The 22646-nt window shown below is 36.5% G+C and overlaps 1 protein-coding gene across 2 annotated transcripts in view; it reads left to right on the forward strand.

Annotated features, from left to right (window-relative positions):
* The window catches only part of UBE2V2 (ubiquitin conjugating enzyme E2 V2), a 59462-nt gene extending 51926 nt beyond the window's left edge, over positions 1–7536 (forward strand). For both annotated transcript variants that reach the window (XM_045049643.1, XM_019822632.3), the window contains exon 4: positions 5148–7536. In XM_045049643.1, coding sequence (XP_044905578.1) covers positions 5148–5294 — 147 coding nt within the window. In that variant the 3' untranslated portion in view covers positions 5295–7536. The remainder of the gene's footprint in view (positions 1–5147) is intronic.
* The last annotated feature ends 15110 nt before the right edge of the window (positions 7537–22646 follow it).

Raw genomic sequence — 22646 nt, forward strand, 5'->3', positions numbered from 1 at the left:
TGTAACAGCTCCATTTTCCACTAGGTGGCACTGCTTAGCTTACTGCATTGATTTTTGTGGCATGTATAGGCATGTATGTGCCTGCATGGGACGGACAAAAATGGTGTCACCTAGCTACCCATGCTCTAGTATCAGAGCTCTGTGGTCTCCCCGACTGGCAATCAAGCACCCCTCCTTTGTTTCTTGCTTCCATCCACTCTTTGCTTTTACACTGTCTGTGACCAAGCTTTCAGGCTGCCAGGTGGCACCTTCCTCCTGAGTTGTATCTCAGGTGCGTCTTTGTTTCCCAACCCTTCACTTCTGAGAGACTGTAGCTTTTACCTGTTCTGACTCTCTAAGGGAGGGTCTCATGGAGATGTGGCTGGGTGCCAGCCCGCCTCCAGGAATGTTCGCAAGACTGTGTTGCTGCCGATGCCCAGAGACTGTGGCGGTGCACCAGTCCACCCCAGAAGTAGTGTGATTGTGTAGCAGCAGCATTTCAGGGATTATGGCAAATCACAACATACATCTAGTGCCAGGCTTCACCCTTAACATCCTCGCTCCAACACCAGTGAATGTGGCTGTTCTTCAGGGTCTGCTGGGACCTTTGCCTGTGGCGGGTTGGAGGTGGGGGGCACACTGCCTCCACCAAATGCCCTCCCAGCAGGGGAAATGTCTCCCTCCATGTGGCCTGAGGACCCCGAGGACCTTGCTCTCTGCTCCCAGGGATTTGCCTTTCCCACCAGAGCACTGCCAGGTATCAATCTGTGGAATTTCAGACTCTACACCACCCCCCCTGTTTATAGTGTCTTAATGGAATTTAAACTCTCTTCTTTCTCCTTTCTTCCTTTTTTGTTCAGTCCCTGTGGCTGTTTCCACTCTTCCTTTTTCTCTCCAGCTGCTTTGCCAGGGGAGGAGTGCTTTTCCTGTACTCTCTCCCCTGTCTCCTTCCTCTCTCTGCAGGCAAAAACAGCTCTCTGCCCTCCACGGCTTCTCTCTCTCCCAGTTCACCTCTCTGTGCCATGTTCCTGCCGAGTTCTGTCATTCAGGTTGTGCAGGTTGTTGTGTTAATCCTCAAATCAGTTTTCTAGGTGTTTAGTGTTGATCTGCCTGCATTTCAGGGAGGAGAGATTTAAAAAAACCTTCCATGCTGTTCCTGTTCCGCCATGTTGGCCCTTCTCCCAAACTGGTTTTCAAAATGGACATAACATTTTGCATTCTTTCCAACAGGGTGTGTGGGTTTCAACTTTTCCACATCCTTGTCAACACTTGTTACTGTGTCTTTTTGATGATAGCCATCCAAAGTGGGCGTGGAGTGGTATTTCATTGTGGTTTTGATTTGTAATTCCTGGATTAAGCTAATGATGTTGAGCATCTTTTCACATATTTATTGGTAATTTGCATATCTTCTTTGGAGAAATGTCTATTCAGGGCCTTTTTTTTTTTTTTTCTTTAAATTAAAGTGGTTTAAAACAACAAAGATTAATTATCTCATAGTTTCTGTGGGCTAAGAATGTAGGTACAGCTTTGCTGGGTCCTATGGCTCAGGGACTCTCCCAGGGTTGCAATCAAGATGTCAGCCTGTGCCATGGTCTCATGTGAAGATCAACTAAGGAAGCATCCAGTCTAACCTCACTTATGTGGTTGTTGGCAGGATTCATTTCTTTTTGGGTTTTTGTACTGAGGGCCTCAGTTTCTTGCATACTGTTTCCCAGACACCACCCTCAGTTCCTTGCCAGGGTGGAACAGAGCAGTTTGGAACATGGCAGCTGACTTCTGTCTGTGAAGCAAGTGAGTGAAAGCAAGAAAGAGCAAGGTGAAATCACTGTATTTTTGTAACTTAATATCGGAAATAAACATCCCAACATTCTCTTCATAAAGCAAGTCATAAAGTCTGGTCCACCATACTCAAAGGAAAGGATTATATAGGACATGAATATTGGGAATTGGAAGATTTTTGGCAGTTTGGGTTGACATAACAAAAATACCATAGACTGGGTGGTTTCAATAACAGAAATTTATTTCTTAACAGTTCTGGAGGCCGAGAAACCTGAGATCAGTATTGTCAGCAAGGTTGGGTTCTGGTGAGGACCTTCATGCTGAATTGTAGATGACTAACATCTTACTGTCCCTTTCTTGAAGGAGAGAGCAAGCTCTAGTTTTTCTCTTCTTAAAAAGGACACTAATCCCATCATGGAGCTCTACCCTTATGATGTCATCTAAACCTAATTACTTCCCAAAGATCTCAGCTCCTAATATCATCCCTATGGTCTTAGAGTTTCAACGTATGGATTTGGGGAGAACACAGTTTGTAACAGCTGTCTGCCACAAACATGCTTTTGTTCACATTTTAATTGAGAGATATTTGGCGTTTCATTACTGAGTTGTATGAGTTCTTTATATATAGAATGAGAGCCCCTTATGAAATATATGATTTGTAAGTTTTTTCTCTCATTCTGTGGATTGTCTATGCTTTCTTGATGGTTATGTTTTGCAATTCAGAATTTTAAGTTTTGATGTAGCCAATTTATCTTTTTGTTGAATGTGTTTATGGCAGTAGATATTAAAGAAACCATTACCAAATCCAATGTAATGAAGATTTACTCCTGTTTTCTTCTAGGAGGTTTTTTTTTTTTTTTTTTTAAATAGGTTTAGCTCTTAATTTATGTGTATGAGTTCATTTTTGTGTGTGATGTGAGTTAAGGGCTCAACTTCATTCATTTGCTTGTCGGATATCTATTTGTCCCAACACCATTTATTGAGGAGGCTATCCTTTTCCCATTGTATATGTATTCCTCGCACTCTTGTCAAAAGATTACTTGACTTTTCTGCTCTCCATTGTATTCCATTGATGTGATGTTCATCCTTATGTAAGTAAGCACCACCCTTTTTGATAACTGCCTTGGTAGTAAGTTTTAACATTGGAAAAACTTTGTTATTTTTTTTGTTTTAGCTATTCTGTGTTCCTTACATTTCCACATGAATTTTAGAATAATCTTGTTCATTTCTACAAAAACACAAAACAAACAAAAAAAACTCATGTAGTTGAAATTTTGATAGGGCCTTTATTAAATCTGTAGACTACATTAAAGAGTATTGTCATCTTAGCAATATTAGGTCTTCTGATCCATGTATGGGGGATGTCTTTCCATTTATTTAGGTCTTTGATTTTTTTTTTAACAGTAATTTATAGTTTTCGTTATATGAGTCTTACGCTTCTTTTGTTAAATTTATACCTATGTATTTTATTCTTACCCAATTATAAATGGCATCGTTGTCTTAATTTTATTTCCAGATTGTTTATTGCAAGTATGCATACATGGGTTTTTTAAAATTAATTGATTTATTTTTTATTTTAAAAAGAGAGAGAGACTGGGTGAGAGGGGCCGAGGGAGAATCTCAAGCAGGTTCCAGACTCAGCATGGAGCCGGTGTGGGCTTGATCCCTTGACCCTGAGATCATGATCTGAGCCTAAATCAAGAGTCAGACACTCAACCGATTGAGTCACCCAGGCGCCCCTACAAACATGGTTTTATAAATTGATCATGTATCCTGTAGCTTTGCTGTATTTGTTTATTAGCTCTACTAGTTTCTTTAATGGATACCTTAGGATTTTCTGTATACAAGATCATGTCATCTGCAAATGGAGATTGATTTAGTCATTCTTTTCAATCTGATGTCTCATTTCATTTTCTTGCTTGATTGCCTGGCTGAAACCTCCAGTACAATCTTGAGTAGCGGTGATGATTAAATATGTTAACTAGAGGTTTTTAGAGATGCCCTTTATGAAGTTGAGGAAGTTCCCTTCTGTTCCTGGTTTGTTGAGTGTTTTTTATCAGAAAAGTTGTTGGATTTTTATCAGATGCTTTCTTATGCTTATTGAAATAATTATGATTTTTGTTCTCTATTCTGTTAATATCGTTTATTATGTTGACTGGCTTTTTAAAATCCTGAGCCAACTTACAGTTCTGGGATAAATCCTACTTTGTAATCTTTATTATGTGTTGCTCAAGGTCAGCCACAGGTGAGAGCATATCAATTCTTCTGTTGAGCCTTTGTACAATTCTGTACATGTGTGGTCTTCTAGATTCACAGGCATATGTTGGAACTTTTCAAAGCCCCTGTGGACATCTCATTTCCCAATTATTCCTATGAAATGTTTTGAACACCTTCCTGTTTGACCTGTTATTGTCTTCCCAGGCAGCGGAGATGTTAAAACAATTGACACTGATTATTTTTGAAAAATGCCTGGGGTAGGTGTGGATGTGGGTGGAAGGAGGAATATGCAGTACTCAGTGGGTGACTTTTGAGGTCAGATAAAGAAAAAACCCTGAGGGGCCCCTGGGCGGCTCAGTCAGTTAAGCATCCGACTCTTGGGACTCTTGGTTTCGGCTCAGGTCGTGATCTCATGGTCTCCTTAGTTCAAGCCCCATGTTGGGCTCTGTGCTGACAGCATGGAGCCCATTTGGGATTCATATTCCCCCCCACCCCCTCTGTCTCTCTGCCCCTCTCCCACTCATGCTGTCTCTGTTTCTCTCAAAATACATAAATAAACTTAAACAAACAAACAAACAAACATGCCTGTGAGTGGGGTTTTCCGGGGAATGGCCAGCCAGGTCATGTGATGTCAGTTACCTGGGAATTAGGCTTTGAAGTTGCTCCAGCCCCATTCTGTCAGTCTTCTACAGTGGAAGGTTAATTTAGTATAGTGCAGAGAAGACATTGATAAGAAAAATCCAAAAGCAGAGATCAGTTTAACAGCTCTTTTCTAAATTCTAGTGGAGATAATTACCCAGATTCTGGGTAGTGGCATTGGAAATGGAGAGGAACCTTCAGACGTTGTCTCATCAAGAAGGATTTGGCAACTATGTTTACAGTGTAGTTATTTAATGTAACATTTGTTTATGTCTGTTGTCCAAAGTTCACTACATGTTTAGTGTAAGATATAAAAAAGCATACACACAAAAAAGGCAGATTTTTAGGAAATACCTGTTACAAAAGGATTATTTTTCCTGTATTATGAACTTGTAGTGTCATAGTGTTTCTTTTGTGAAAGTAGAGCCAGGCTATGAATTTTAAAAGCACTTCTTATTGAAGTATGTATAGTAAGTCGGTGCCATAGTACTTTAAATTTTGTAGTTAATTTTGCTCTTTTCCCCCCATTTCAGGTGGATGCACGGAGCATACCAGTGTTAGCAAAATGGCAAAACTCATATAGCATTAAAGTTGTACTTCAAGAGCTAAGACGTCTAATGATGTCCAAAGAAAATATGAAGCTTCCACAGCCACCAGAAGGACAAACATACAACAATTAATTTTAGTGGATCTCAAACTTGTCTTAAATCAACAGCCTTCTACTCATGTTAATGTCTTGATTAAATATCACAATGCAAAATACCCACACATTAAGTAAAAGAATTCCAGCTGGTAAACATGACCTGGACATTTGTAAGAATATATTTAATATATGTACACCATTATGTTTTCAGCTTACAGGAGGAAAAATGCAGCACCATTTTTTTTCTCTTGTTAAGGCACTGTCATTTAAGCATAAACCTGGAGTACTCAAAATAGAATTCAGGTTTACAAGATGAAAGCATGGAGAGAAGAGTCAGATGCTGTGGAAGCATGTGTGTTTCTGAAAAGTAAAAAAATCTCAAGAAGGAAAAACAGAAATGGCATGCTTTATCCATCTTGCTTAGCGAAAGAGCTTCAAGTTGAAATTGTCTAAAGTAGCAGGTACAATGAATCTTGTCACAAATTGTGTTAATTTTTGAAGCGGTGTGGGTGCTGACTACTAGTAGTATCAAAAATATGTTCAGGATTGTTTTGATACCTGTATTTATGATAAAAAAATGTCGTGGGGGAGGCCGATGAGTATCTGTTAAAAGCCGTTCCTGTGTGTTACATGTAACAGACATGGTAAATATTTGTTTACAGTCTTTGTTTGACAAACCATGCATTTAAGTGAAATCAACAAAAAAAGGAAATAGGTGTATGGATATGTGATTTTGAGATTAAAGTTAGTCTTAAAATGTAAATAAAATGTGGAACGTGTCCTCAGAAACCGTGCCATTTCTATTATATTGATGTGGTATATGTACAGTACCTTGCTGAGGTAGCAAAAATTGGAATTATTGTAGCTATTCATCTATAAACACCTTTTATTATTACTCTATTTTGTATACTTCTTGTGAATTGGAATTTGCAGAGTATCTCAGAGAACAAATTACCGAATTAGTTTAATTTCTTCTTTGGAGAAGGAGGAATCCTGGGTATTAATTATATTTTGAATTTGAGTTTGCCAGAAATACTAGTTAAAAATGTTTGAATTCTAGCAATTCTTACAGAATTATAGACTACAGATGATCCAAGTACACATTCCATTTTTAATTCTTTAGTTTTCTGTGACATGTCTTCCCCTAGTGCTTTTAATACTTACTAATTGGGATTAATTGTATCCAGTTTCACTTAATCTCCACTTTGGCAGACGCTAATTTTGACCTGAAAGTTCATTTGTGTTCTGCCTTTACCGAAATAGGCTTTACGTCACTTTTTCATTTCAAAGCACTGGGTATACTACTTTGTTAAAAATACTCCCTTCTTATGAATTCACTGCAGAAAATAGAAAGGTGGTCAGGTAGCAAGGACAAATTTCTCAAAGGTGTTCTGACATGTTTTTATCAGTTCATTCAAAGTTAAAGATCTGGGCTACTTTTTCTTGATCAATAATACATAAAAGTCAGTGACAGTTTGTCTAAAGTTACTAATTTCAACATGGCTATTCTTTTTCATTATCAAAAGAGGTTTAAAATGCTTTCAAATGACAGATAGAAAATATATACACACAAATTAGTGCATGTGTAATTTATTAAAGTAGGTTTGAAATGAATTCTTACCTTGGAATACATTCTTAAAAATTTTAAATGGTTGAAGATGAACCTGAATTACAATGGCATCATATGCAAGACCATTGCCAATGGTCTGAATCAGTTTAACTCCTTTTCCACTTTGAGAATGTGTCTTGTCACACATGGGGGCTAATAACCATTTGAATGCTGTTAAATTTATATAGTGGTGGGCTGAGAGTCTGAGTACTTGGTCACTTGTCCTTTTCCCTTTTCCCATATCCACTATTGTGAAGGGTTTCTTCTCTCAAGTATATGTTGTGTGAGTCAGCCCTAGAATGTTTATTTCCTCTGTTTTGTCTTTGGGACTGTGGATCTCTGCAGAAATCTGCATGCCAATTAGCCAGTTCCCAAAGCAGAACCCATTTTGCATGTCACAATCAAGATATACATGGCAATCTAAGACACACTGGTTGATTATGGAAGGAGCTAATGTAGAGCTGCTCTTAATTACAGTAACATTTCTAAGGCTGCATTTTTGAAGCAATTTTTCCTTTGTTTTCTAAAGTGGCTAAGGTTGTAGGAATGTGTGGTATTAAATGAACTGTAAAATTGCCTTTGAAACTTGTTTAAAAGGCTAGCAGTTGTGACCCTAGGGGGATGATCATATATTAATAAAGATTACAAAAATAAAATTCTTGTCCTGTTAGGTCAGTGTTATGCTTTAATGGTTTTAATTACTAGTTTTCAGAATTGCTGGTTGTAACATTTTACTAATATTTTAAAGTAATGGCATTTATTAGGGGTTTTCAGAATTTTGACACAAACATTTGTAAGGATAGTCAGTAGTATTTGAGTCTTCTGGGTGTAATGCATAAGAAATTTATAATTTCAGATTATCCTTTTAAAAGAATTTATCACTTCAGTTTGAGTGCTTGGAGAGTATATTAGTTTCACTACATATGGTTAATTAGTCTGGATAACTTAATGCCAACTCATTGATTTAAATATTTCCCACTGAAAAATATTATTGATAAATATATGTAAAATTAATATTGTATTGAAAATTTCGAGGAGACAGATGGAAACTATTAGCACATTATCCTTAATAGATTTGGTGTGTATGGCTTTGGGTGGTTCTGGTAGGTGCATCATGGAATTACTTTGGTCAGAATGAGGTTAACGTTTTTAGTGAGCACATGACCATGTTCTTACGTGCATTTTAAAGACTATAGGTACTAATGATAAAGTCATGAATAATGGGATTTGGGAGGTATTTAAGGTTATTTTTCCCCTGATTTCTTTTTAGAAGTATATTTTTTAGACGTGTAGAATCATAGTATCATTTATTGCTGGGGAGGATCTGAAAGGCACTGATTTTACTTTTCTGATAACTATCAATATAATTTTCCAGTACCAACTTGATTGATTTTTGGTTATTTTCACAAAAAGTTTCCAATTTCCACAACTCTGGACAGTATATGTATTTTGAATATAAAATAGAAACATAAAAAGGAACGGATGCAGTGCATTACAGAATTGGTAAGAGCATTAGCTGTTAATTCCCACCCAGTACCTTGTTTACTAAAAAGCAGGAAATGTATGGAAATAAAGTATCTTTTATGCTAAAGTTAGTATGTCTTATAGAAGTTACAAAGAGTGGATGGAAATCTTACCATAGTTCACACTGAAAATGTTATTTTAAAATTATAGTGGAGCATTGAAAATAAAAGATACACCCTGAGCATTTTCTGAAGAGAAAATTTTGAAGGTATTTGATGATACAGAAAGTGACACCAGAACCATCGTTTTGTGAAATAAGGGAGTTTTGGAAACTCCTGGGGTGAGTACATGATTAAAAAAATAATAATTGGATAGGAAGAGGTTGCCATGGTGTTTACATCCTTAGTAGGATATTCTCACCAAAAAAAAAAAAAAAAAAAAAAAAAAAAAATTCCTAAGGGTCTGTTTCATTTCATTTTACATATAGTCTGTAAGAACAACCCACAAGTTTTTTTGGCCAGTTCATTTAGGAAATCAACGATGAAAGCCAGATAGATCTCACTTTCTTAACTTAGATTTCAGTAATCATTTTTCTCTGAAGTAACTGACCAAATACCATGTAAGGTTTGTGCAGCGATCCATCTGCCAAAAGTAGACTTCTGTGAATTATTTTGTCTCGTCCTTGTTCAATAATTAGCTGTGTAAGTGTATCTAGAAGTTTTGGCAGCCAAGAAATTCTGCAAAAGTGAAGTTAATATTCTGCCCCCAAAGGAAGGCTAACAGTCGGCACTAAGAATCCCAGTAGTAATGAGAAACCTGTGGTCAGTGAAGAGGCAAATTATTGAGTTGAGAGTAAACACTTTTAGTTGTTCAGTGCAGTAGTTGAGTAATTTTTAAAAATATTTTTTTCAAAAATTATAAGGAATCACTATTAGCACTTGAGTGTATATTTTTCATGCCATATAATTGCCTTGTTTTAAAACATTAGATAACAAGGTAATCTGGAAAATTTACAATGTAATGTGAAGTGAGGTTTTAACAGGATATCCTCATATTGTAGTAAAATTAGTTACAATCAACACGTATGGTAATTGTAAATGCTTTATTACAGGGTGGTATTTTGCAGCCTTTGTGGTTTAGCAGCCTTTACTTTAATAGAGGACCGAAAGTAGATTTTCTTCACAGTTTATAACTGACAAAGAGAAATGTATTGTTTTACTCCTTTTCAAGCCAAGTAAGTAATAATGATTGTCAGATGTCCAGATTATATCTGTTATCATAAATTATCTTTCTATTGCTATAATTTAAAAAATCTAGATAAAGTGGGCAATAGACTTCTTCAGTAATTGCAATACTCAAGTGAAAATAATTGAGTACACAAGAAAAGTTAAAATACTTAGTTGCCTGGGTTTCTTAGTCTTTAGTAATGTATGGACTTCTTTAAGGAGAAAAATAATACTTGTGGACTCAGCATTGTTTTGAATTATTTTTGTTAAAACATTGTTTAATGTATACAACTGTACTAATGCAAATGTTGTATATGCTCTTGGGCCTTTATAAAATTATAAAGTAAATTGCATACAACTACAGAGTAATTAAAATGTAAAATAATTTAGAATTGAGGATGTTTTATTTAATCTGCTTGAAATGTATATATTGGTGTTATCTCTTGCCTTTTTCTGTCTTTTTTTTCTTTTCTGTTTTCTTCTTTCTTCCATGTCTATACTGTGGTGTGCTGCTCGACCTCAAATTTTCTTACCTTTTTTTCTCTTGCCAGATTGCCACAGAAACATCCTTGCTATGTGATCTGACCTTCATTTGATGTAAATACAGTTCTGTACTAAGTCTATTATTCTTTTCTATTAGCCAGACAGTTTGAAAAGAACTAAAACTCCTGAGTGTACTTTGAGACCCACAGTTGTCTTAAACCTTTGATTATGAAGTATTAGAGTGATATTCACTTTGCTGTCAGTGTGGTCCTGCCATAGGAAGGAAAATTATTTATGATCGGTGATGATAGATAACTTGATATATTGATAACATTTTAATTTAGGGTAACACATTTTAATCAAGGTGTCTTCAAGCTAAATGGTGCGATCCCCAAGCTCAGTTATAAGGGGTGCTGAATATGTTTATTGGTTTAGAATATAAACTGCAGTTAAAAGAGGTCCCTCCCTTTCTGTTTTGACTACTCTACCATCATTCTCTGGGGAATCTTCCTTTTCACAGTCCATGGTCACGTTTGTTCTTCTTGTGACCAGTTTTGTTCTGTCCTGTTGACTGGGTGTTTCCTTTCAGCTGCTTTAGGCACTTTCAGTTTTCCCCATCATCCTGGTTGTGATCCCTTCCATCTTCTTCCTTTGACGTCAAAACTAACCATGAATTTGAAGAATAGTCTTGGGAGATTGCTTCACCAGCTTGAACCACTTGTTATGGCCTCCTTCCTACCACGTGCCCTTTGTTTATCACCTCTGTTAATGTTTGTAATCCTGTTTCCTTCACCTGAATCCTCTCCTAACTTCTTTACCACTCTGATTTGTAGGTCTTTTTCTCAACCTATCACTGTTGTTCTCCTTTGTCCTCATGTGTTGAGCTTTTTGGCTTTACTTCTGAGGCTTGATGTCCAAGCATCCAAATATGGTGGTCATGATCATCACAATAATAAATGTGTAAAGTTATTTATAAATCTATTCTAATAATTAAATTATTTGAGTTTTAAATGACATACCTCCAAAGTATATTTTTTGAAACTAAAAATAAAGAATTGGATGTTTTCTTATTTGAGATACTTAAGATCATTAAAAATACCACCTTTTGAAAACAAATGAATTGGGCTGCAAAGAAATGTTAGAATTATTTATTTGGATTACAAATTGTTGGAATCATGACTGCCAGAAATGAGGTAACGTTTTATGTGATGAAAACTTTATTGAGTTCTGTTTACCAAACACATTAGGGAAGTTACTTTCAAGACTTCCCTGTGTTAAATCCTTGTGAAATGCTACTTACTAAGTACATGGATCCAGATGATAATATTGAGGTGACACATACATTTAAATTATGGTCAACTATTGGTTTTTGAGTGAATGATCACATCTGCATGGAGAGAGCCTAAGTGCCCATTAGCAATAAGGTTCTAAGGGGAACAGAATAGTAATATTGATAACAAAGAACAGTAGAGAGGAAGCTAGTACAAGTCCTGGGGCAAATACCATTTTGCCATATGCCCTATGACTTTGGGCCAGTCAGCCTCTTTAACTACCTTCAGTTTCTTCTGTAAAGTCCATGTTTACCCAGAGTTGTGGTTTCATCAAATAATATGAATGTTTTAATTACAGTCTGATATAGAGTGATCAATAAATGCTAGCTAGCATTTAATAATGTTATTAATCTAAGAGCGTTAAATCTTAAATGATGTTAAAATATGCATTTGCATCAAGTCTCTACTATGTAAAGTGTGGGCTGATTTTTCAAGATGTTATATGAGGTTATGTAGACTTCATTTAACCTGCTTGTGCATTCTGGATGAGTTTATTTTTAATTTTATTTTAGTTTAATTATTTTGAGAGAGAGACAGGGCGAGTGGGGGAAGGGGCAGAGAGAGAGGGAGAGAGAGAGAGAATGCCAAGCAGGCTCCATGCTGCCGGTGCAGAGATCGACTCGGGGCTCGAACGCATGAAACTGCTAGATCATAACCTCAGCTGGAACCAAGAGTCAGGCATGCCTGGCACCCCTAACACTTCCCTCTTCTGCATTTGGGTGTAGTAGGCCTGGTGGATCCACCTCTGGATGGGCACAGTTGCTTCGGCCCCAGCAACAGGTCTCCATGATGACATCCATTGGAAAGAGGTAACTTACCTGTAGCTCAAAAGAAAGCTTGCATAACTTGGGCTGAAAGCCCCACTATTTCGACTGCATTCCAGTAGAAAATTTCATATATGCAACCTACCATAAAACCTATGTATGTGCTAAGGAATGGGATTAAAGGAAAATGAAACTATATTTTGAATTTACCTCTTCCACTAATCATCTTCACTTGTGAATATAATCACAGTGAAGTCCCTTGAGTTGTGGACTCCACCTACCCCCTGCAGAAAAGTCTACTTGTAGTAAATGTCATTATGTGGTGTGTTGAAGCAAATCTCAAGAGTAGGGCTTTCCTTTTACTAAACCTTGCCTTCTGCGGTTGTATATAATATAATCCTGGAAAGGTTAGAACCTTAGTAAATGATTATTCAATTGGTTTTTATGAAGCAAAGTTAAAATGTGGATTAAGTTAATATTTGCTCCTAATTCCCCTGGTAGGTGTTAAAAGACTGGCTTTTAATACTGGCTTTACCAGTAACAGTTGTCTGATTTTGATCAGTTGATTTTATTTGGTTAGTTATATTCATTAATTCAACAGAAGTGTATTAGGTTCCTACAGTCCACCCGGCATGTATACGGTGGTGAGCGTCACACAGTGTCTTATGGTTACAATCTACTAGGGCTTAGCGGTTGGCAAATAGGCAACTTGTCTAGTGGCAAATACCAAGAGAAGTGGTGAAGTGTTGTCATTTGGGAGACGTTCATAAAAAGCACCTATCCTTGGGACTCCTAAGGTTCTTGAACATCTATGTATATTATGATTGATAGCATATCCTTTAAAGAGAATAGAAACCATACCTAAGTATTGGTTTGCTCATCCTGGTGTTTGACAACCTGTGAATTGTTAAAGGGTTGTATTGTCATTTAAAAATAACATAGACTTTAGACAGCCTGCATGTTCTGGAGTAGTTTCCTCACCCATGAAAAGGAAGTTGGAGTAGGGAAGTTCTGAGATGTTTTCAGAGCCAAGTTCATTGATTTTTCAGTCATTTACAGTGTGTGCTCTAAGTATCATAGAATGCTTTACAATGTGTTAAGTCTTGCTGGTCCTGTGGGGGCACACAGAATAATAGTTTTATTTGCATATAGTGTGCAGTCTGGAAAGGATTTAATTTAGTAGTGTTAGACCAAAACTCAGATTTTAATGGCATTTTGGGGGGGGGGTTATTAACAAAATACAGAATTTAGTTCAGTACCTTTGAGATAGGGCCTAAGGTTCAGTATTTCTTAACTCCCACTCATGTCCTTTCATTGGTGGACCAAACTTTCAGTACCAAAGGGTCTAATATACAGTAATCTGGGGAAAAGTAACGGAAGTGTCTTTAGCATATAGCAGACGTTATTGAATAGGAAATGTAAACTATGTTTGGGTGCTTAAGCTCATTCTCTTGCTCTCTACAGAGGAGCACACTACAGAGTGTGCTGATTCTCTTTCTGAATTCTCCCTTCTTGCTTACTTTTCTGGCCCTCTGCTGTTAAATTCCTCTGGTGTTCTTCTCCAGCCCCATACTTGAGCTCTGCAGACTGTCAAAGCATGTGTGTTTGTATGTGTTTGGGGGTGGTGGTGTAGGGGTGATTCCACCCCAGATTTTTGTTTTTGCAAAACAAAGGAGATTTCTTTCTAGTAGGTTTAAGAACTTTAAGTTACTATTATTATTTTTTAATGTTTATCTTTGAGAGGGACAGAGAGACAGAGCATGAGCTGGGGAGGGGCAGAGAAAGAGGGAGACAGGATCTGAAGCAGGCTCCAGGCTCTGAGCTATCCAGTGCAGAGCCCTACATGAGGCTTGAACTCATGAGCCTTCTTGAGATCAGGAGCTGAGCTGAAGTCAGATGCTCAACCGACTGAGCCATTCAAGCACCCCTTGGATGATCTTTATTTTAATTTCTTTCTCTCTAGTTCTGAACTTCAACACATAATGTGGGGTTAGGTGGAATGCCTCTTAAAACATTCCAAGCACTACAGACATTTCTCTTCCTGAGGTTGTATTGTTATTTTATTTGTGGCCTTCCTGTCCACACTCATGGATGAATATGACTGTTCTCTAATTTTGAGACCATTTCTTTTGAGAATCATTTATCATGTAATAATGATGGTTCTAAGTATTCGATTACCAATGCGTTTAGATGTGTTCCCTGGTCAAGGAAGAACTCAGCTACTTATCAAGAGTCAGCTATGTTGAAGGTGTATCTTGCTAGAATCACAGATGGGGAGTAGTGATATCATGAGTCGCCTTCATGTCAGAAAATATTTTAGCCACTGAAAATTACCTGTTGTTACCAAATATACTAGTTTTCTGAATTGTCTCTGAACAAAGAGTAAAAGGCAAATAAAAACCCCACAGTGACTTCCAGAACTTTGCTATCAGCTCACTTTCTAAATAATTGTGTTCTAGCCTGGATTGAAGATTTTGTTTTATTTTGTTTTTAAATTAATTTTTTGTGTATAAGCTTTTGCATGGACATATGTTTTCATTTCTCTTGGGTTGACACCTAGGAGTAGAATTGCTGAGTCTTATGGTAGCCGTGTTTAATCATTTGAAGAACTGCCTGGGTGTTTTCTGAAGTGGTGTCATTTTACATCTCTACCAGCAGAGTGTGAGGGTTCTGATTTCTCCACATCCTTGTCAACACTTATGTTAGGTATGTGCTTAGAATGAAGGATGTTTATTACTGTACAAAGGGCATAATCAATTTTGTCATATATATTATGACAATTTGTCATATATGACATATTATCATATATATATACATATATACATATATACACATATATACATATATATACACATATATATACATATATACATATATACATATATACACATATATACATATACACACACACACACACAAACACACATACATATTTCCAGACTTGCAATTCTATTGCATTGATCTGTAAGTCTAGCCTTAATGCCAACACTTCACTGTCTTGATTGCTGTAACGTTGCAGTAAGTATTGAAATCAAGAAGTATGAATCCTCCAATGTTCTTGTTTTTTTAGATTGGGCTATTCTGGGTCCTTTGCATTTCCATATGATTTTTAACATCAACTTGTTCTGACGAACAAAAAGAAAGTTGAAACTGTGATAGAGATTGCATGGAATTTGTGGATTGCTTTGGGAAGTATCCCCATTTTAATAATATTGAATCTTCCAACCCATGAACATGGGATGACTTTATTTATCTTCATCTTCTTTAATTTCTTTCAACAATGTTTCATAGTTTTTCTTTTCTTTGTAGCGTACAAGTCTTGCACTTCTCTTTAACTTTATTACCTAGGTACGTTACTGTTTTTGAGGCTATTGTAAACGGAATTGTTCTCTCTTAAAAAAAAAATTACTGTTTATTTATTTTTGAGAGAGAGCAGGGGAAGGGCAGACAGAGAGGAAAACAGAGGATCTAAAGTGGGCCTTGGGCTGACAGCAGAGAGCCCTGTGTGGGGCTCAAACCCATGAATTGTGAGCTCATGACCTGACTGGAAGTCGGATGCTCAACCGACTGAGCCACCCAGGTGCCCCAGGAATTGGTCTCTTAATTTCATAGATGATTCATTGCTACAACTGATTTTTGTGTATTGATCATATGTCCGCAATATTTTTTTTCTTTGCTATAAGCTCCCTGAAGAGAACAAATGTGTACTCTGTAGGTCTAATGTATTTGTGTCTTAATGAGGTTGATTTTATATCCCCAAGAATCTAAGCCTTTACTGCTTTTCATTAGTAGCCTTTACATTATTCCCAGTGACCAGCACTGTCAGCCACAGCAATTGATAAAATCATATGATGAGACTAGTTGTTAGGCATTAACTGAAGTTTAATTCCTCTCTCCCAAACATTGATCTTTGCTTCCTTATTTGTTAGGTATGTGCTTAGAATGAAGGATGTTTATTACTGTACAAAGGGCATAATTTCCATGGAGGGTATGAAAGTGAAGCACATGCAATAAAGACAACAGTATGAAAACCAACATTCCATGTTGTCTGAGTTGTGATTATTCTGGAATAGTTTGTTATAATTTCAGATCTTCGAATCCCTGTCTCTAGTGATTCTGAACATTGGTATAACAAACCTAAAAGTGCCTCTAAAATTATATGAGGGGGTCATTTAAAGTTGACACTTTAGAGAAATTTTTATTTAGCATTTTGTGTGTGTGGGAGTGCGGCAGTGAAAGGGAGGCCTCTTGAGATTAAAGCTTCTCATCCATGCAACTTCTTGTCCAGTTAAACATAATTCTTGACATTGAAGAATGATTTTTGAAAATTGAGCCATTTATTAAACTCACATTTTTACAACTATTTTTGTAACTGATCTTCCTGTTTTTCAAAACTATGTTTATATTGAAGTATTTTAAAGCAAGATGTAGACATTTTAACATTTACCTCTAAATACTTCTTAAAAATAACATGGGTCCTGCATAGCCAAAGTATTATCAAAATTAACATAATAATAACTTTTTATAATGAGATATAATGGACATGTAACAATTTCAGGTGTACAACATAATGATTCAATATATGTGTATATTGTACTTGTTATCTCTTGTCTTCTTAATTATAGCCATTTTAACAGGTGGGAGGTGGTATCTCATTGTGGTTTTGATTTGCATTTCCCTCATGATCAGTAATGTTGAACATCTTTTCATGTTCATTCTGTTGGTCATCTGGATGTCTTCTTTGGAAAAATTTCTATTCAGATCCTCTGCCCCTCTGTTGAGTTATATGAGTTTATGTTTTTAGGATATTAACCCTTACCAGATATGTGATTTGCAAGTATTTTCTCTCATTCCATGGGTTGCCTTTTCATTTTGATGATGGGTTCCTGTGCTCTGGGAAAACTTTTTATAGTTCCAATTGTTTATTTTTCTTTGGTTGCCCTTGTCTGAAATGATCCAAAAAATATTGCTAGGACAAATGTCTAAGAGTTTACTGCCTATATTTTCTTTTAGGAGTTTTATGATTTCAGGTGTTACATTTAGGGTCTTTAATCCATTTTTTATTTATTTTTGTGTACAGTGTAAGAAAGCATTTCAGTTTCATTCTTTTGCATGTAGCTGTCCAGTTTTCCCAGCACCATTTATTGAAGAGATTGCCCTTTCCCTACTGTATATTTGTGCCTCCTTTGTCATAGATTAATTGACCATATAAACATGAGTTTACTTCTGGGCCCTCTGTTCTGTTTCATTGATCTCTGCATCTGTTTCTGTGCCAGTACCATAATGATTTGATTACTATAGTTTTGTGGTATAGTTTGAAATTTGGGACTATGATATGATACCTCTAGCTTTGTTCTTTTTTCTGAAGTTTGCTTTGGTTTTCATTTTGTTTTGTGTGGGGTGTGTGTGTGGGTGGGTGGGTGTTTCCATACAAATTTTAGGATTATTCCAATTCTGTGAAAAATACCTTCGGTGTTTTGATAGGGATTGTATTCAAGCTCTAGATTGCTTTGGCCAATATGGACATTTTAGCAATAATAATTCTTCCAATCCATGAAGCATGGTATAGCTTTCCATTGATTTATGTTGTCTTCAGTTTCTTTCATGAATGTCTTATAGTTTTCAGTGTACAGGTCTTTCACATCCTTGGCTAAGTTAATTCCTAGTTTTTGGTTTTTTTTATGCAATTGTAAATGGGATTGTTACTTAATTTCCCTTGCTGTTGCTAGTTTGTTATTAGTATATAGAAATGCAACATATTTCTGTATATTAATTTTGTTTCCTACAACTTTACTAAGTCATTGATTAGTTTTAATAGCATTTTGGTGGAGTTTTTAGAATTTTCTATACATACTATCATGTCATCTGCAAGCAGTGACAGTTTTGTTTCTTCCTTACCAATTTTTTTTTTCAACGTTTTTTATTTATTTTTGGGACAGAGAGAGACAGAGCATGAACGGGGGAGGGGCAGAGAGAGAGGGAGACACAGAATCGGAAACAGGCTCCAGGCTCTGAGCCATCAGCCCAGAGCCTGACGCGGGGCTCGAACTCACGGACCACGAGATCGTGACCTGACTGAAGTCGGACGTTTAACCGACTGCACCACCCAGGCGCCCCACTTCCTTACCAATTTGAATACATTTTATTTCTTTTTGTTGTCTGATTGTTCTGGCTGGGACTTCCAGTAATATGTTGGATAAAACTGGTGAGAGTGGACATCTTTGTCTTGTTCCTGATCTTAGAGGAAAAGCTTTCAGCTTTTCACCACTTAATATCTTGTTAGCTGTGGGTTTATCTCATATGACTTTTATTGTGTTGAGGTATATTTCCTTGTAACCGCTTTGCTGAGAATCTTGTGTCTTCAATTTTGAACTTCTTTATTAGCTCTATTAGGTTTTAGGTGTAAATTATTTAGGGTTTTCTATACATAAAATCATGCCATCTGCAAATAGAAATAGTTATACTCTTTTCCAACGTGGATGTGTTCCCTTTCTTTTTCTTGCCTAATTGCTCTGTCATTATCTTTTGCAGTCATAATTTCTGTCAAGTCCAAATTCCTAAATCCTTTTTTCTTTTTTTTTAATAAGAAAATTTTATTTTGCAGATCTAAATTCCCTCATGAGAAGTTTACAGTTTATAGTCATGGTCAGGTTTTGTATCAGTTATTTCTAGAAATAACATTCATTGTGTATTGGGTAAAAGAGTGATAGTTGTATTTATATCTTAACTAATCCAAATGGGGTGTATTCTTGAATTACTTTATCATCTGGAATTGGTCTCTGTGATTTTGTTCCTTTAGTTCCTCATCATTCTAATGAGCAGTGTGTATTACCAGCCATGTACTTGGGAGAGCAAACAGACTGTGGAGATCAAATTGTTCTAGAGAGCCCAAACAGTGAGATCAGCCAACTCTTCATTAGTAGTAATTTGTCTGAAGACCCAGACTGCATTTCGTCATTGTGTTTCTGTCAATTCTTGCAAATTGTATTTTTACTTTTTAAATTTAAGTTAGTTAACATACTGTGTAATAATAATTTCAGGAGTAGAATTTAGTGATTCATCACTTAACATATCACACCCAGGACTCATTCCAACAAGTTTCTTTCTTAATGTACCTCACCGTTTGGCCCTTCCCCTGATCCAACACCCTGCCAACTACCCTCAATTTGTTCTCTGTATTTAAGAGTCTCATAGTTTTTTCCTCTCTCTGTTTTATATTACTTTTGCTTCCCTTCCCCTTATGTTCATTTAATATTATTTGTCTTTCTCTATTTCGCTTAGGATAATACACTCTAGTTCCATCCATGTTGTTGCAAATGGCAAGATTTCATTCTTTTTGATCAGTGAGTAATATTCCATTGTGCATATATATCACATCTTTATCCATTCATCAGTTGATGGACATTTGGACTCTCCATACTTTGGCTATTGTCAATAGTGCTGCTATAATTGGGGTGCATGTGCCCCTTTGAAACAGCACTCCTATATCCTTTGGATAAAGATGTAGTAGTGTAATTGCTGGGTTGTAGGGTAGTTCTATTTTTAATTTTGGGGGAACTTACATACTGTTTTCCAGAGTGGTTGCACCAGTTTACATTCCCACCAACAATGCAAGAGAGATCTTCTTTCTCCACATCCTCGCCAACATCTGTTGCCTGAGTTGTTAATTTTAGCCATTCTGACAGGTGTGAAGTGGCATCTCATTGTGGTTTTGATTTGCATTTCCCTGATGATGAGTGATGCTGAGTATTTTTCATGTGTCTGTTAGTCATTGGATGTCTTTGGGAAATTGTCTGTTCATGTCTTTTGCCACTTCTTCACTGGATTATTTGTTTTTTTGGGTGTTGAGTTTGATAAATTCTTTATAGATTTTGGATACCAACCCTTTATCTGATATGCCGTTTGCAAATATTTTCTCCCATTCCATCAGTTGCCTTTTAGTTTTGCTGATTGTTTCCTTTGCTCTGCAGAAGATTTTTATGTTGATGGGGTCCCAATAGTTCATTTTTGCTTTTGTTTCCCTTGCCTCTGGAAACATGGCAAGTAAGAAGTTGCTGCGGCTGAGGCTCAAAGAGGTTGTTGCCTGTTTTCTCTGGGATTTGGATGGATTCCTGTCTTATGGTTAGGTGTTTCATCCATTTTGAGTTTTTTTTTTTTTTATATGGTGTAAGAAAATGGTCCAAGTAAGTTCTTCGCCATGTGGTTGTCCCGTTTTCCCAGCACCATGTGCTGCAGAGACTGTCTTCATTCCATTGGATATTCTTTCCTGCTTCATCAAAGATTAGTTGGCCATACATTTGTGGGTGTATTTCTGGGCTCTCTGTTCCGTTCCATTGATCTGAGTGTCTGTTTTTTATGCCAGTACCATACTGTCTTGATGATTGTAGCTTTGTAATAACAGCTTGGAGTCCAGAATTATGATGCCTCCAGCGTTGGTTTTATTTTTCAAGATTGCTTTGGCTATTCGGGGTCTTTTCTGGTTCCATACAAGTTTTAGCATTGTTTGCTCTAGCTCTGTAAAGAATGCTGGTGTTATTTGATAGGGATTGCATTGAATATGTAGATTGCTTTGGGTAGTATTGCCATTTTAACAATATTTTTTCTTCCTATCCAGGAGCATGGAGTGTGTTTCCATTTTTTTGTGTCTTCTTTAATTTCTTTCATAAACTCTGTATAGTTTTCAGTGTATAGATTTTTTACCTCTTAAGTTAGATTTATTCCTAGGTATTTTATGGTTTTTGGTGCAATTGTAAATGGGATCCATTCCTTGATTTCTCTTTCTGTTGCTTCATTATTGGTGTATAAAATCAACCGATTTCTGTACATTGATTTTATATCTCATGGCTGCTGAATTCATGGATCAGTTCTAGCAGTTTTTGGGTGGAATCTTTTGGGTTCTCCACATACAGTATCATGTTGTCTGTGAAGAGTGAAAGTTTGACTTCCTCCTTGTGGATGTGGATGCCTTCTATTTTTTTGTGTTGTCTGATTGCTGAGGCTGGGACTTCCAATACAATGTTGAATAACAGTGGTGAAAAGTGGATATCTTTGTTGTGTTCCAACCTTATGGGGAAAGCTCTCAGTTTTTCCCTATTGAGTATGACATTAGCGGTGGGTCTTTCATATATGGCTTCTAAGATCTTGAGGTATGATCCTTCTATCCCTACTTTCTTGAGGGTTTTTATCAAGAAAAGATGCTGTATTTTGTCAAATGCTTTGTCTACATTTATTAGGAGGTTTATGTGGTTCTTACCCTTTCTTTTATTAATACGATGTATCACATTGATTAATTTGCAGATACTGAGCCAGCCCTGCATCCCAGGTATAAATCGCACTTGGTTGTGGTGAATAATTCCTTTAATGTATTGTTGGATTTGGTTGGTGAGTATCTTGTTGAGGATTTTTACATCCATGTTCATCAGGGAAATTGGTCTGTACTTCTCCTTTTTAGTGGGGTCTTTGTTTTTGGAATCAAGGTAATGCCTTGTAGAATGAGTTTGGAAGTTTTCCTTCCATTTTCATTTTTTTGGAACAGCTTCAAAAGAATAGGTGTTAATTCTTTTTTATATGTTGGGTAGAATTCCTCTGGAAAGCCCTGGACTCTTGGTTGTTGAGAGATTTTTGATTACTCATTCAATTTTACTGGTTAAGAGGTGTTCAAATTTTCTGTTTCTTCCTGTTTCAGTTTTGGTAGTATATATGTTTCTAGGAATTTGTCAATTTCTTCCAGATTGCCCAATTTGTTATATACTTGCTCATAATATTCTCTTATTGTTTGTGTTTCTGGGGTGTTGGTTGTGATCTCTCCTCCTTCATTTATGATTTTATTTATTTGGTCCTTTCCTTTTTCTTTTTGATCAATCTGTTTAGAGGTTTATCTGTTTTGTTAATTCTTTCAAAGAACCAGCTCCTGGTTTCATTGTTTTGGTCTACTCCTGTTTTGTTTGTTTTTTATTAATTTCAATATCATTGATTTCTGCTTTAATCTTTATTGTTTTCCCATCTTCTGCTGGTTTTGGGTTTTATTTGCTGTTCTTTTTCCGTTTCTTTTAGGCGTAAGTTTAGGTTGTGTGTCTGGGACCTTTCTTCCTTCTTTAGGATGGCCTGGATTGCTATATACTTCCCTCTTATGACTGCCTTTGTTGCATCCCAGAAGTTTGGGGCTGTTGTGTTTTCATTTTCGTTGGCTTCCATGTACTTTTTAATTTTCTTTTTACTTTCTTGGTTAACCCATTTTTTCTTTAGTAGAATGTTCTTTAATCTCCAAGTATTCATGGTCTTTCCAAATTTTTTCTTGTGGTTGATTTCAAGTTTCATAGCATTGTGATCTGAATATATGCAAGGTATGCTCTTGATCTCTTTGTGCTTGTTGAGTACTGATTTGTGACCTACTATGTGATCTGTTCTGGAGAATGTTCCATGTGCGGTTGAAAAGAATGTGTATTCTGCTGCTTTAGGATGACATGTTCTGAATATATCTGTTAAGTACATCTGGTCCAGTGTATCATTCAA

The sequence above is a fragment of the Felis catus genome, chromosome F2 (assembly GCF_018350175.1).
Source record: "Felis catus isolate Fca126 chromosome F2, F.catus_Fca126_mat1.0, whole genome shotgun sequence".
Taxonomy (NCBI): domain Eukaryota; kingdom Metazoa; phylum Chordata; class Mammalia; order Carnivora; family Felidae; genus Felis; species Felis catus.